The sequence below is a fragment of the Myiozetetes cayanensis genome, unplaced genomic scaffold, assembly GCF_022539395.1.
Source record: "Myiozetetes cayanensis isolate MyiCay16 unplaced genomic scaffold, myiCay2020 scf475, whole genome shotgun sequence".
Classification (NCBI taxonomy): Eukaryota; Metazoa; Chordata; class Aves; order Passeriformes; family Tyrannidae; genus Myiozetetes; species Myiozetetes cayanensis.
The window spans coordinates 25,231-37,008 of NW_026087715.1; the positions used below are offsets into that span (position 1 = coordinate 25,231).

General features: G+C 64.4%; 2 protein-coding genes across 3 annotated transcripts; both read right to left on the minus strand.

Annotated features, from left to right (window-relative positions):
* Positions 1-171: 171 nt before the first annotated feature.
* Positions 172-10,375, minus strand: SUPT5H (SPT5 homolog, DSIF elongation factor subunit). 2 transcript variants are annotated; one of them, XM_050331069.1, is made up of 29 exons: positions 10,086-10,375; positions 9,469-9,598; positions 9,099-9,264; positions 8,868-8,933; positions 8,160-8,229; positions 7,978-8,046; positions 7,793-7,858; positions 7,553-7,583; positions 7,293-7,361; positions 6,803-7,054; positions 6,616-6,705; positions 6,403-6,473; positions 6,211-6,316; positions 6,002-6,095; positions 5,740-5,876; positions 5,501-5,656; positions 4,985-5,131; positions 4,585-4,731; positions 4,045-4,170; positions 3,880-3,964; positions 3,702-3,806; positions 3,522-3,624; positions 3,038-3,165; positions 2,737-2,842; positions 2,256-2,414; positions 1,691-1,859; positions 1,177-1,380; positions 580-675; positions 172-503 (listed from the first exon to the last, which is right to left on the minus strand). In XM_050331069.1, the coding sequence occupies exons 2-29, from the start codon at positions 9,547-9,549 to the stop codon at positions 360-362; spliced, it is 3,243 nt and encodes a 1,080-aa protein (XP_050187026.1). In that variant the 5' UTR covers positions 9,550-9,598; positions 10,086-10,375; the 3' UTR covers positions 172-359. The 2 variants fall into 2 exon arrangements, with proteins under 2 accessions (XP_050187026.1, XP_050187027.1); XM_050331070.1 differs by lacking the exon at positions 10,086-10,375 and having other exon boundaries at positions 9,469-9,599.
* Positions 10,376-11,034: 659 nt separating this feature from the next.
* Positions 11,035-11,330, minus strand: MED29 (mediator complex subunit 29). Its single transcript, XM_050331073.1, is given in 2 exon segments — positions 11,035-11,162; positions 11,164-11,330. Coding segments are annotated over 2 exon segments (246 nt in total). The 3' UTR covers positions 11,035-11,083.
* Positions 11,331-11,778: the final 448 nt, after the last annotated feature.

Below are 11,778 nucleotides of genomic sequence, written 5' to 3' on the forward strand. Positions count from 1 at the left end.
TGGGACCCCTCCAAACCGGCCCCAAACCCCTCTGGGACCCCCAGACCCTCACAGAACTGGGGGAGGAGGGGCTGCACCCCCAGACCTTTATTGGACACCAAAACCTGGCTACAACAAGATGGGGGGGGCATGAAAAACAGAAGGGGGGGAGAGAAAAATGAGATCGGGGGAAATTGTGGGGGAGAGGGAGAAAATAAGATGGGGGGGGCAAAACGGGGTGGGGGGAGGGAGAGAAAATGAGGGAAAATAGGAATAAGGAAAACCAGGAAAAAAACGGGGAAAACCAGCAAGAACAGGGGAAAACGGCCAGAAAAGGGAGAAAACTGGCCAGAAAAGTGGGCGGGGGTCCCGGGGGTCTCTCAGGCCTCGAGCAGCTTCCCCAGGAAGCGCAGGTTGAGGATCTTGAGCTGCTCCTCCAGGTCCATCCGCACGATGCCGTCCTCGCCGTCGATGCTCAGCAGGATCCCCGTGGCCTCCCGGTCCTCCCCCAGGATCACCTTCACCTGGGGAGGGGATCCAGAGGGGCTCAGGGGGGTCTCCAGAGGGGTCTGAGGGGGTCTCTGAGGGGGGGGGTCTCACCTTGTTGCTCTTGGTGGGGGTGACGGGCTCCAGGTGTTCGCTGGACACCGAGACCACCTTCTCGCTGTCCTTCAGGTACACGGAGCACAGCCCACCCTGGGGGGGGAAACGGGGGGGCTGAGACCCCCAAATAAACCCCCGGAGCACCCACAGAGCCCTCAGAGCCCCCCCAGGGTGGGGGTCTCACCAGGACACTCCAGCTAACCCGGGCTCTGTCCCACAGCCAGGATGGACCCTCAGCCCCTGATGAAGCCTCCCAGGGTGGGGGTCTCACTGTGACACTCCCAGGACAGCCCCCCCAGCCCCTGATGAAGCCCCCCAGGCAGGGGTCTCACTGTGACACTGTGGATGACCCCGGTCTGCCCCATGGCCCAGGATAGACCCCCAGCCCCTGAAGAAGCCCCCCCAGCCCCTGATGAAGCCCCCCAGGCGGGGAGTCTCACCGTGATGCTGCGGATGACCCCGGTCTGCCCCACAGACCACGAGCCCAGGATAGACCCCAGCCCCTGATGAAGCCCCCCAGCCCCTGACAAAGCCCCCCAGCCCCTGACGAAGCCCCCCAGCCCCTGATGAAGCCCCCCAGGGTGGGGGTCTCACCGTGACGCTGCGGATGACCCCGGTCTGCCCCACGGCCTGCGAGTCCAGGTAGGAGTCCCGGACCTTCACCTGGATGTCGGTGGTCACCCAGTCGCCCGCGCTGGGCTCGATGCCCGAGCCGGGGGTGTGGGGGTTGTAGCCCCCCGGGGAGGGCGCCCCGGGGGTCATCGGGCTGTAGCCCACCGGGCTGGGGCTCGGGCTGGCCTGGGGGGGACAGGGGGGTGGTTAAAGGCAGGAGTTTGGGGACACAGAGGGGCTATGTGGGGGTGTAGGGGGCCATAAGGGGGTTTGGGGAGGCTCTGTTTTGGGGTTTGGGGACCCTGAGGAGTTTAGGGGACTTGGGGGTCCTGGGGTACCTGGTAGGGTACTGGTGGGGAACGTGGCCAGCAAGTGGGTGTTCTGGTAGTCCAGTGGGGCTGGGGGAGCTCAGGGGTGTTTGGGGCACTCAGGGTGGTCGAGGGGTTGGGGTCCTGGGAGGTTTGGGTCCCGGGGAGGTTTGGGGGTCCCCGGTTACCTGGTAGGCCATGGGGGAGGGGGTGGGGTGGTAGCTGGCCGGCGAGTGGGTGTTCTGGTAGCCCACTGGGCTCGGGGCCACCTGGTGGTAGCTCTGGGGGGAGGGGCTGGGCTGGTAGGACCCCTGTGGGGAGGGGACGGCGTAGGGCGAGAACTGCTCCGTGTTGTACCTGGGGGAGAAACCGGAGGGGGTCACACCTGGGGGGCGTTTGGGAGGGCCCAGGTTCTCCTCAGAGCCACATTTTGGGATCAGGAGCCACCCCCTCTGAGTTTTAGGGTCCCTCAGGCGCCCACAACCCATTTTGGGGTCCCCCAGAAGCCCATTTTTCCCCTGGAGTGACATTTCGGGGCCCCCCCTCCAAGAGCACTGAACCCCCTCATTGCCCCCTCCCAGATTTTGGGGTCCCCCTGCCCCCTGCAGCACTTTGGGGTTCCCCACCCCCAAAAGCATTTTGGGGTCTCCCAGCAGCCCATTTTCCCCTAGAATGACATTTTGGGTCCCCCACCCCCATATTTCGGTGTTCACCCCTACCCCCTGTTTGTGGGGTCCCCCGTTTGTCACTCACATGGCGGGGGTCCCGGGGGTCTGGGGGTTGTAGGGCTGCGTGACCTGGGGGGAGGCGGGGTCGGGGTACCCGGGGGTCTGAGGGTTGGGGGTCCCCCCGTAGCCCTGGGGGGACGGCGTGGGCTCATCCTCGAAGCCGTACTCGAAGTCCTCGTCCGCCCTGGGGCACTAGGGGGCAATGGACCCCAGAGAGGAGACCCAAATGGGACCCCCAGAGGGAGACACAAATGGGACCCCAGAGAGGGAGACACAAATGGGACCCCCCAGAGAGGGGGAGACACAAATGGGACCCCCCAGAGAGGGGGAGACACAAAACAGGGCATTTGGGGAGGGGGAGACATGAAATGGGGGGGTTGAGGAAAGGGACCCCAAAGGGAGACGGGGGTCGAGGAAGGGACCCCAAGGGAAATGGGGGTCCCACGTAGAAGAGGATTGGGGTTTCTGGGAGGGTGGAGCTTGGGGGTTTTGGGGTGGGGTCTCACCTCGAGGGGGTGTTGGGGTTGTTGGGGTCCCAGGCCCCGCTCTGGGCCGGGGTCCTGCTCCCGTCGTGCAGGGGAGTCTGTGACCCGTAGTGGGGGGTGCGGCTCCCTGGGGAGGCCACCCCAAAAATGCTGTCACCCCCACGGGCACTTCCCCTGCCCGTGGGGATCCCCCAGACCCCCATCCCCAGGGTCCCCCAGAGCCCCCTCCAAGCCCCCTGGAGCCTCCCCCGTGGTCCCAGAGCTCCCCCCGTCCTGCCCCCATTCCCAGGGTCCCCCCAGGGCCCCCCTCATCTCCACTCACCGTCGTGCAGGGGGGTCTGGGAGCCGTACATGGGGGTCCTGGACCCTGAGCCGTACATGGGGGTCTGGGAGCCGTACATGGGGGTCCTCCCGTAGGCCGACGTGAGCCCCCCGGGGCGCCGGGACCCCCTGGAGGGGAAAAGAGGGGTCAGAACCCCTGAGAGAGCCCCCTCTGTGTGGCCAGGGGGCCTCTAAGGACCCCCTGACCCAGCTGGAGCGTCTCCCAGGACCACCTTGACCCATTTGGGGGGGTCTGAGGGTCACCCCAATTCACTGAGGGGTCTCCAAGGGCCCCCACTGAGCCCCCAAGGGTCTCCCAGGACCACCCCAACCCCCTGAGGGACCTGCAAGGACCACCTCAAACCGTGGAGGGGGGTTACCCTAACCCACAGGGATGTTCCCTCCCCACGGGGGGGTCTCCCCTCCCCACAGGGGGGTCTCCCCTCCCCTCCAGGGGTCCCTGGGGGTCTCTGCCCCCCACTCACACGGTGGTGAGGCGCTGCCTGTCCACGGAGATGGTCTGGCAGGTCGAGTGCAGCTCCACGCGCGCCGTGGACTCCGTGGCGTCCTTCACCACCCCGATGTACCCTGGCGGGGCACGGGGGGCGGTCAGGGAGGGTCCCAGGGGGGTCCCAGGGGGGCTCTGGGGGGGCTCCCACACCCACCTTTGTAGGGCCCCTGCGAGATCCGCACGGTCTGCCCGATCAGGTCGTTGTCGCGCCGGCCCCGCCCGCGGCTCATCCCGCCGGCCCCAAAGCCCCCCCGCTGGCCTGGGGGGGCACAGCGAGGGTCAGGGGGCGTTCGGGGGTCCCCAGAGACCCCCAGGAGCGCCCCCAGACTCACCAGCCCCGCTGGGGTGCATCGGGCTGCTGATGCGGGGGGACATGGGGGCGAAGCCGCACACCGTGAAGTTGGTGACGTCCCGGGGCTGGGGGCGGGGAAAACGGGGTGAGGAGGGAAAAGGGGCAAAGCTGGGACAACTGGGGGTCCGGGGGAGGTCCTGCAGACCTTGGAGCCCCCGGCCAGCACCAGGTGGCGGGTCTTGCACACGAACATCCCCCCGTTCTCCACCAGCTTCTTGCAGTGCAGGAAGGCGAAGCCGCGGAAAAGGTGTCGGATCTCGCCCTCGCGGCCCTGGGGGGGGAAAAAAGACCCCAAAATGAGGGGGGTGAGGGGGAAAAAGGGGGTGAAACTCAAAAAGGGGGAGAAATGCCAAAATAAGAAAAGCAAGAAGTAAAAAGGGGTGCGTGAAACTAAAAAAAGGGCGGGACAAACCCAAAACAAGGGGGGAAACCCCAAAACAAGGGGGGGAACCCCAAAAAGGGGAGCTGGAACCCCAAAAACAGGAGGTGGAATGCCAGAAAGGAGAGATGAAACCCCAAAAACGAGGGAAAGCCACAAAGGGAGGGTAAATCCCAGAGCAAGGAGCGAACTCCAAACCAAGGGAGGGAAGTGGGGGATGATCCCAGAGACACAGACAGACCTGGGGAGCCCCAAAACACCCCAAGGAGCCCTCCCAGCCCCCCCGGTGACCCCCCCAGGACGCACGGAGTGGGGGCCATCGATGACTTTGACGATGTCCTTGACGTGGATGTTGTTCTGCTCCGAGTCCAGGGCGACGGCGAAGCGATTGTCCTTCTTCCTGGTGACGGCCTGGTGCCGCACCGTCACCACCTTCCCGTACATGTTCAGCACCTGGGGGGCACGGGGGGGTCGGGGAGGGGGCTTCCCCAAACTGGGAGACCCCCTGGGGTGGGGGGCACAGCCCTTGGACAGGGCAGAGCTCCCACAGGACACAGATTTGGGGTCCAGGACCCACCCGTGGGGGGGAGAGCTGGGGACTCACCCGGGGGTGACAGCGGGGATGCCCAGATTTGGGAACCCCCAAGACCCTCCTGGATTTGGGGGGGTGATCGTGGAACCCCCATATTTTAGGGGGTGGTCTCACCTGGAAAGTCTCCCTCTCGAGCCTCACGATCACCCCCACGGTTTGGGGGTCCAGCTGCACCAGCTCCCCCCACTCGTGCTGCCCCCCCACGTCCACGCCCGACGCCGTCTCTGAGCAGAGCTGCAGGTCCCGGGGCAGCACCTTCAGCTGGGGGAAACACACCCAAAATCCTCTGAATTCACCCCAAAATGGGACTGACACAAACCAGCGGGATTGACTCCAAATCGGGACTGATTCTAACACCAGGATGGACCCAGAACTCTTGGGATTTACCCCCAAATCAGCACTGACTCCAAAACGAGGACTGGCCCAAAATCATTGGGATTCACCCCAAAACCAGGATGGTCCCCAAATCCCTAGGATTCACCCCAAACTGGGATTGGCACAAACCTCTTGATTTCACCCCAACACTGGACTAACCCCACCCCCCAAACTGACCCCAACCCCCAAACCCCTCGTTTTTCACCCCAAATGCTCCCCCGACCCCCTTTCCTGTGTTTTTCGCCCCCAGCTCACCTCGTGCATGGTGAGGTCGGAGAAGAGGATGACGAAGTTCTCTTCCACCCTGACGATCAGCCCCGTGTCACCCTCGAACCTCCCCGCGATCACCTTCACGTGGTCGCCCATCCGGAAGTACTTCCTGAGCTCCTGGGCCGGGAACTCCAACATGTCCTGGAAAAAAACCAAACACCCCTGTCAGGGCTGGCAAAAAGAGATTTTGGGGGCACTTCAGGGTTTTTTTGGGGTCTCCAGACCTTCAGGTCCTCGTGCTTGGGCATGATGGTGATCTTGTTGCCGTCCACGCTGAGGATCTTGCCCTGCAGGTTGATGAGCTCCCCCTCGCACACCTCCACGTTGTCCCCGGGCTGGAAGTTGTGCTCCCGCTCCTTCCCTGGGAGAGGAATGGGGTTTGGGGCCTGGCAGGTGCTGGGGGGGGAGTTTGGGGCTGGGGGTGCTGGGGAGAGGGGTCTGGGGGATTTGGGGTCTGGGGGGTGGTTTTGGGTGGGGACCCCCTACCTGTGCTCTCAGTCACCACCTCCAGGTCGATGCCCTCGGGCTGGTCCTCAAACTTCTCCAGCTCGGACAGGGTGGGCTTCACCCCTTCCGTGATCTGGGGGGGAATTTGGGGGGAATTGTGCTCAGACTTGGGGGTTTTGGCCCAAGCCACAGATTTGGGGTTCCTACAGGAGGATTTTGGGTCCAGAAAGGGGGACTTTGGGTCTCACCACGGCCGACATGGCAAAGCTCTTGAACAGGAAGCCCTTCCTGCTGTACCGGTTGCCCTCGAAGATCAGGAAGTCGCCGTCGGAGGCCACGTCCCCCCCCAGGGACCTGTGGGACCCCCAGGTGAGCCCAGGGTGAGCCCAGGGGGTGGATCCCTGGGGGGGGGTCCCAGGGAGGATCCCAGGGGGTGGTACCGGATTTTCTCGGCGTCGAAAAGTCTCTGGGGCGGCCGCTTGAACTTCTTGCGTTTGGCGAACCAGTCCTTCTGCACGGGGGGGAGAAGAGGGATCCACTCACCCTCGGGGATCCAGCCCCCTCAGGGATCCACCCACACATCTGGGATCCACTCGTGGGCCCCCTGGGATCCCCTCCCCTGCCCCAGGGGTGTGTCCCCCTCCCTCACCCACCAGGCTCATCCGGGCTTTGATCCGGTCGAAGTCGATCCTGGGGATCATCTTGAGGGAGATCTGGTTCTGGCTCGGCTCCACGTAATCCACCTGGGGGAGGGGGCAGGAACGCCCAGGTGAACCCCCCCCAGCCATAGGAGAGCTCCAGGTAACCCCCAGGTGTGCCCCAGGCACGCCCCTCCCTCACCTGGGCGATGTCGTCCTTGTAGATGCCCCTCTTGAGCCTGACCCAGGCCTTGGGTTTGAGGTTGGTGACCTCCTTGACCACCTTGAGCACGTCAGTCATCTCCTTGATGGGCACCATCTGCTGGTTCCAGTAGCCCAGGCGCAGGTTGCCCACGCCCTCGATGGCCTGCTTCACGTGGGTCTGCTTGTAGGCCTCCACGTACAGGTACCCCCTGACGTGCTCCGGGGCCACCACGGCCTTGATCTGCAGGGGCTGCAGTGGGGGGGACAGGGGGGTCACTGCCAGTGTCCCCAGTACTGACAGTACCACCCCAGTACTGTCACAGTGTCCCCCCAGTGCCCCCCCTCACAGGGACCCCCTGACGTGCTCCGGGGCCACCACGGCCTTGATCTGCAGGGGCTGCAGTGGGGGGGATATAGGGGGGTCATTTCAGAGCTTCCCAGTGCCCCCAGTCCAGCCCCAGAGCCCCCCCAGTGCCCCCAGTGCTCACGGTCTCGGTGTACTGGTAGGCGATGAACTTGCGCATGAGGGCGACGGCCGTGGCTCGTTCCTCCCCGATCTGGGGGGGGCACACAGGGGGTTTGGGGGGAGAAGGGGAGAGTAAGGGGGTGGAACGGGGGGGTTTAGGGGGGAAAGGGGTTTAAGGGCACAAATTGGAAGGTTTGGGAACAGAAAGTGGGTTCGGGGGTAGAAAAAAGTGGAATTTGGGGCACAAAAAGGGGAGTTTTGGGGTGGGGGCTCAGCACCCACCTTGCACTTGACAGTCCAGAGATTGGGGTCCCTGCGAGAGACGCAATAAAACCTCATTATGGAGAGGATCTGACTGTATTTCTTTTTCTTCCCCCTAATTAAACCTTCAGCATGACCCCACCGCCCTTTTTTCCCCACAATTAACTCTCGCTAAAGGGAGATTTGACCCAGTTCCCTCTTTTCTCCCCCAGTTAAACTCTCCCCAGGCCCCACTTTTCCTCTTTCTGCCCCCAAACTCACTTGACCCCGGGCAGCAGCTGCTGTTGGGTGATGTCGTCCGACAGCTCGTCCGAGCCTCCATAAACCCTGAAAAACGGGGGAAAAACCCCCCAACTCAGGCAAATCGAGGCTGGGGGGGTCAGGAAGCCCCTTCCTGTCACCACAACTGGGGGGTGTCCCAGAGGGGTCCCGGGGGGGTCACTCACGTTTCCCCCACCGAGGACTTGGCGTATTTCTTCATGTAATATTCACCCAGCTCCTCCTCCCGCTGGTCCCTGGGGAGGAAAATGGGAAAAATTAGGGAGAAAAAGAGGGAAAAAAGAGGGAAATGGGGCTGGGCTGAGGTCATGGGGACTTAGGGGAGCTTCCTGCGGGGGTCCAAAGTCACCTCCAGAGGTTCTGGAGCCGCCGTGCCCCAGAACGATCCTCGTCCAGCACCACGTTGTCGATGTTGGAGGCTGAGGAAGAGGAAGGTCGGGACTGGACCCCCCCAGGACGGACTCGGGGGGTGCTGGGGGGTGTTTGGGCCCCCATGTTTGTGGGGGGAACACGTGGAAGGGGGTGAGGGGGGGTCTTACCTTCGATCTCCTCTGCCCCGGGGACAAAGTGACGGTGGAGGATGAAGTAAATAAACAGCAAAACCAGGTGAGGGGGAAAACAGGGGGAATTTGGGGGGGCGTGAGGGGTCAGAATTGATGGGGAAGGTTGGGGAGGGGGTGGGGTGGAAAAGGGGGATAAAAAGCAACAGAAAAGCCCCAGGCGAGCGGATGAGATGGAGGGATGGACGTGGGGGGCGGGGACACAGGACCCCAGGGAAATGGAGGGTCTGGGGAGGGAAGGAGGGGTTTGGGGGAAAGGGAATTTGGGGGGGTCATGGGATCCCCCTGAGAAAGGGGGAGTTGGGGGAAAAGGGGGTTTGGGAAAGAAAAAGAGGTTTGGGGAGGGAGAAGAGGATTCGGGAAGGGGAAGGGGTGTCCGCAGGGTGGGGGATCCTGAGGGTGGGGAAGAGTCCTGGGAAGATCCCCAGGGTAGGGAGGGGTTCTGGGGGTCCCCAGGGTGGGGAGGGGTCCTGGGAGGTCCCAGGGCACCCCCTTACCTTTCTCCAGGATGTCCTCGGCCCCGTCCTCCCACTGATCTTCATCCTCATACTCGTCATCCACATCTGGGGGTGGGGGGTCAGCAGGGTGGGCAGAGACTCCCCTAAATCCACCCCCTCAAACCCTCCTGGTGCCCCAAACCCCCTGAATCCCCCAAATCCCCTGATCCTCCCCAAACCCCTGAATCCCCTAAACCCCCGATTCCCCCAGCCCCCCGAATCTGCTCTCACCAGCCTCGTCCAGGATGAACCCTCCATGCCGCGGTTTCTTGGCGGGCCGATCGTCATCTTCCTCCTCCTCCTCCTCCTCGTCGTACTCCTCCTCTTCTTCCTCCTCTTCCTCCTCCTCCTCGCCCTCCTCCTCCTCCTTCCCGCTGCCCCCGCGCTGCTCCTCGGCCTGGGGGGCAGTTGGGGGGCTCAGGGGGTGTCACCAGACCCTCAAAGCCCCCCAGCCTTCGGCCTCACCTTCCTCCCCCTCGCTGCTCCTCGGCCTGGGGGGGCTCAGAGGAGTCAGGGGGCTTGGGGAGTCAGGGGGTTTGGAGGGCTCAGAGCGAGCTCGGGGGGCTCAGGACCCCCGAACACGCTGAGCCTTCGGCCTCACCTCGCCCTCCTCGCCCTCCTCCCCCTCGCTGCTCCGCTCGCTCTCGTCCTCGGAGAAGTTGCTGTCGTCGCTGTCCGACATGGCTGGGGGTCCTGGGGGCGCCTGGGAGGTCTGGGGGGGCTTCAAGGGACTGGGGGGAGTCAAGAGAGTGTTCTGAGGGGACCTGGGGGTGTCCGGGGGGGGCGTCAGGGGTTTGGGGGGTCCTGAGGGCTCAAGGGCGTGTTCTGGGGGGGTCTTGGGGAGGGGCTGGGGGTGCTTTAAGGGGAGCTGGGTTTGTCCCGGGGGGGTCCCGGGGTGGGTCTGGGATTATCCCGGGGGTGTCCCGGTGGATCCCGGGGTGGGTCTGGGGTTATCGCGGGGGTGTCCCGGGTTACCCCGATGGATCCCGGGCGGTCCCGGGGTTATCATGGGATGTCCCGGGTTACCCTGGTGGATCCCGGGCGGTCCTAGGGTTATCGCGGGGGTGTCCCAGGTTACCCTGATGGATCCCAGGTGGTCCCGGGTTATCGCGGGGATGTCCCAGGTTACCCCAGTGGATCCTGGCGGTCCCGGGTTATCGCGGGGGTGTCCCGGGTTACCCTGATGGATCCCGGGTGGTCCCACCGCCCCCCCCTCACCCTCAGGCTCCGCTCGCTGTGAGGCCGCGGCCCGGCCTGGCTCCGCCGGGGCCTATTCCTGTCCGTGCGCCGCTCCCGGCTGTCCGTCCGCGCGCCGGAGCCGTTCCCGGTGCCCCTCCCGGTCCCCTTCCCGGGGCCCCTCCCGGTCCCTGTCGCGGTCCCTGTCGCGATTCCCGGGCCGGGCTCGCGCTCCCTCAGGGTCCCCTCACGGCCCCTTCCTCTCGCGAGACCTCCCGCCCTCCTCTCGCGAGATCTCGCGCGACGGCGGCGCGGCGGGGACAAAAGAAAAGCGCGGAGCGTTTTGCGCGATTTTGTGACGTCATCGGTGTCATGACGTCACTGAGGAGCACCGTGACGTCACGGAGTGTCACCCGGTGACACCATCACCCCCCCCGACACGTCCCACCTCCCCCGGGATCCCCCCCGTGCACACGAAGGAACCCATATCAAAAAAAAGTCAATTTATTTAACAAAACACGAGAGTTTTGACCCCCCCTAAAACTTGGGGGTCCATCCCAAAATTGCCCATTATCCCCTCAGTTATCCCTCGGGAGCTTTTGCGGGAGGGGTGTCCAGAACCCCCGTGGAGACCCCCCAAAATCACCCCCCCCAGGTCAAACCCCAAAACGGAACGGGGGTCAGACTCCAAACCCCCTCCCAAACCCAGACCCCCCAGGATCCCCCAAATTTCTGCCTTTAACCCCCCAAACCCCCTCTGGGGGGGTGTCCAGGACCCCTCTGGAGCCTCCCAAGCCCCCCCCAATCCCTTCAGACCCTCAATCAACCCCAGGGCCCCCAATTGCACCCTCAACCCCCAGACCCCTCCAAACCCCAAAGAGCCCCCTTGACCCCCAGAGCCCCCATGTCCCAGCTGGGGAGATGCCCTGGGAGCCCCCAGGGTGAACCCCTGCCTCCACCCCCAAACGCCCTTCAGCCCCCCAATCCCCCTTTAACCCCCCCCTGCTGCATCTGGGGGGTCCCCCGGGGGTCCCGGCCCCTCAGGGCCCCCCCGGGGGGGGCAGCTTGCCCGTGATCTTGTTGGCCCCCTCGAGGAGGGCGTTGTGGATGTCCTTGGCCCCCGATCTGGGCCTTGATGAGGGGCAGGTACTGCGTGTAGGGCAGGGGGCTCCCGAGACCCCCCCCCTCGCCCTTGGGGGCCGCCGGGACCAGGGCGGGGGCGTGTTTGGCGCTGTCGAAGCTCTGCGAGAGGCACTCATGGGCCAGGCGCTGGGGACATGGGGACATGGGGGTCACTGGGGTCACCTGGGGGTCCCAGGCAGCTTAAACTGGGATTTGAGGAGGTTAAACTGGGATTTGGGGGTGGGACTGGGAGAGGCACTCGTGGGCCAGGCGCTGGGGGCATGGGGGGTCACTGGGGTCACCTGGGGTCACCTGGTCCCCAGGGCAGCTAAACTGGGATTTGAGGAGGTTAAACTGGGATTTGGGGGTGGGACTGGGAGAGGCACTCGTGGGCCAGGCGCTGGGGGGGACATGGGGGTCACTGGGGTCCCCAGGCTAGGACAGGGGGCTTGGGGAGGTTAAACTGGGATTTGGGGGTGGGACTGGGAGAGGCACTCGTGGGCCAGGCGCTGGGGGGATAGGGGGTCACTGGGGGTCCCTGGGCAGCTTAAACTGGGATTTGGGGAGGTTAAACTGGGATTTGGGGGGGTTTGGCTCTGGGAGAGGCACTGTG

Excerpts from the sequence above, each read along its gene's own strand:
- SUPT5H (XM_050331069.1), bottom strand. The coding sequence starts at position 9,549 with ATGTCGGACAGCGACGACAGCAACTTCTCCGAGGACGAGAGCGAGCGG. Across the intron at positions 9,265-9,468 it reads AGGAGGGCGAGGAGGGCGAG|GCCGAGGAGCAGCGCGGGGG; the intron begins GTGAGGCCGAAG and ends ACTGCCCCCCAG. Across the intron at positions 6,317-6,402 it reads TTCGACGCCGAGAAAATCCG|GTCCCTGGGGGGGGACGTGG; the intron begins GTACCACCCCCT and ends GGGGTCCCACAG.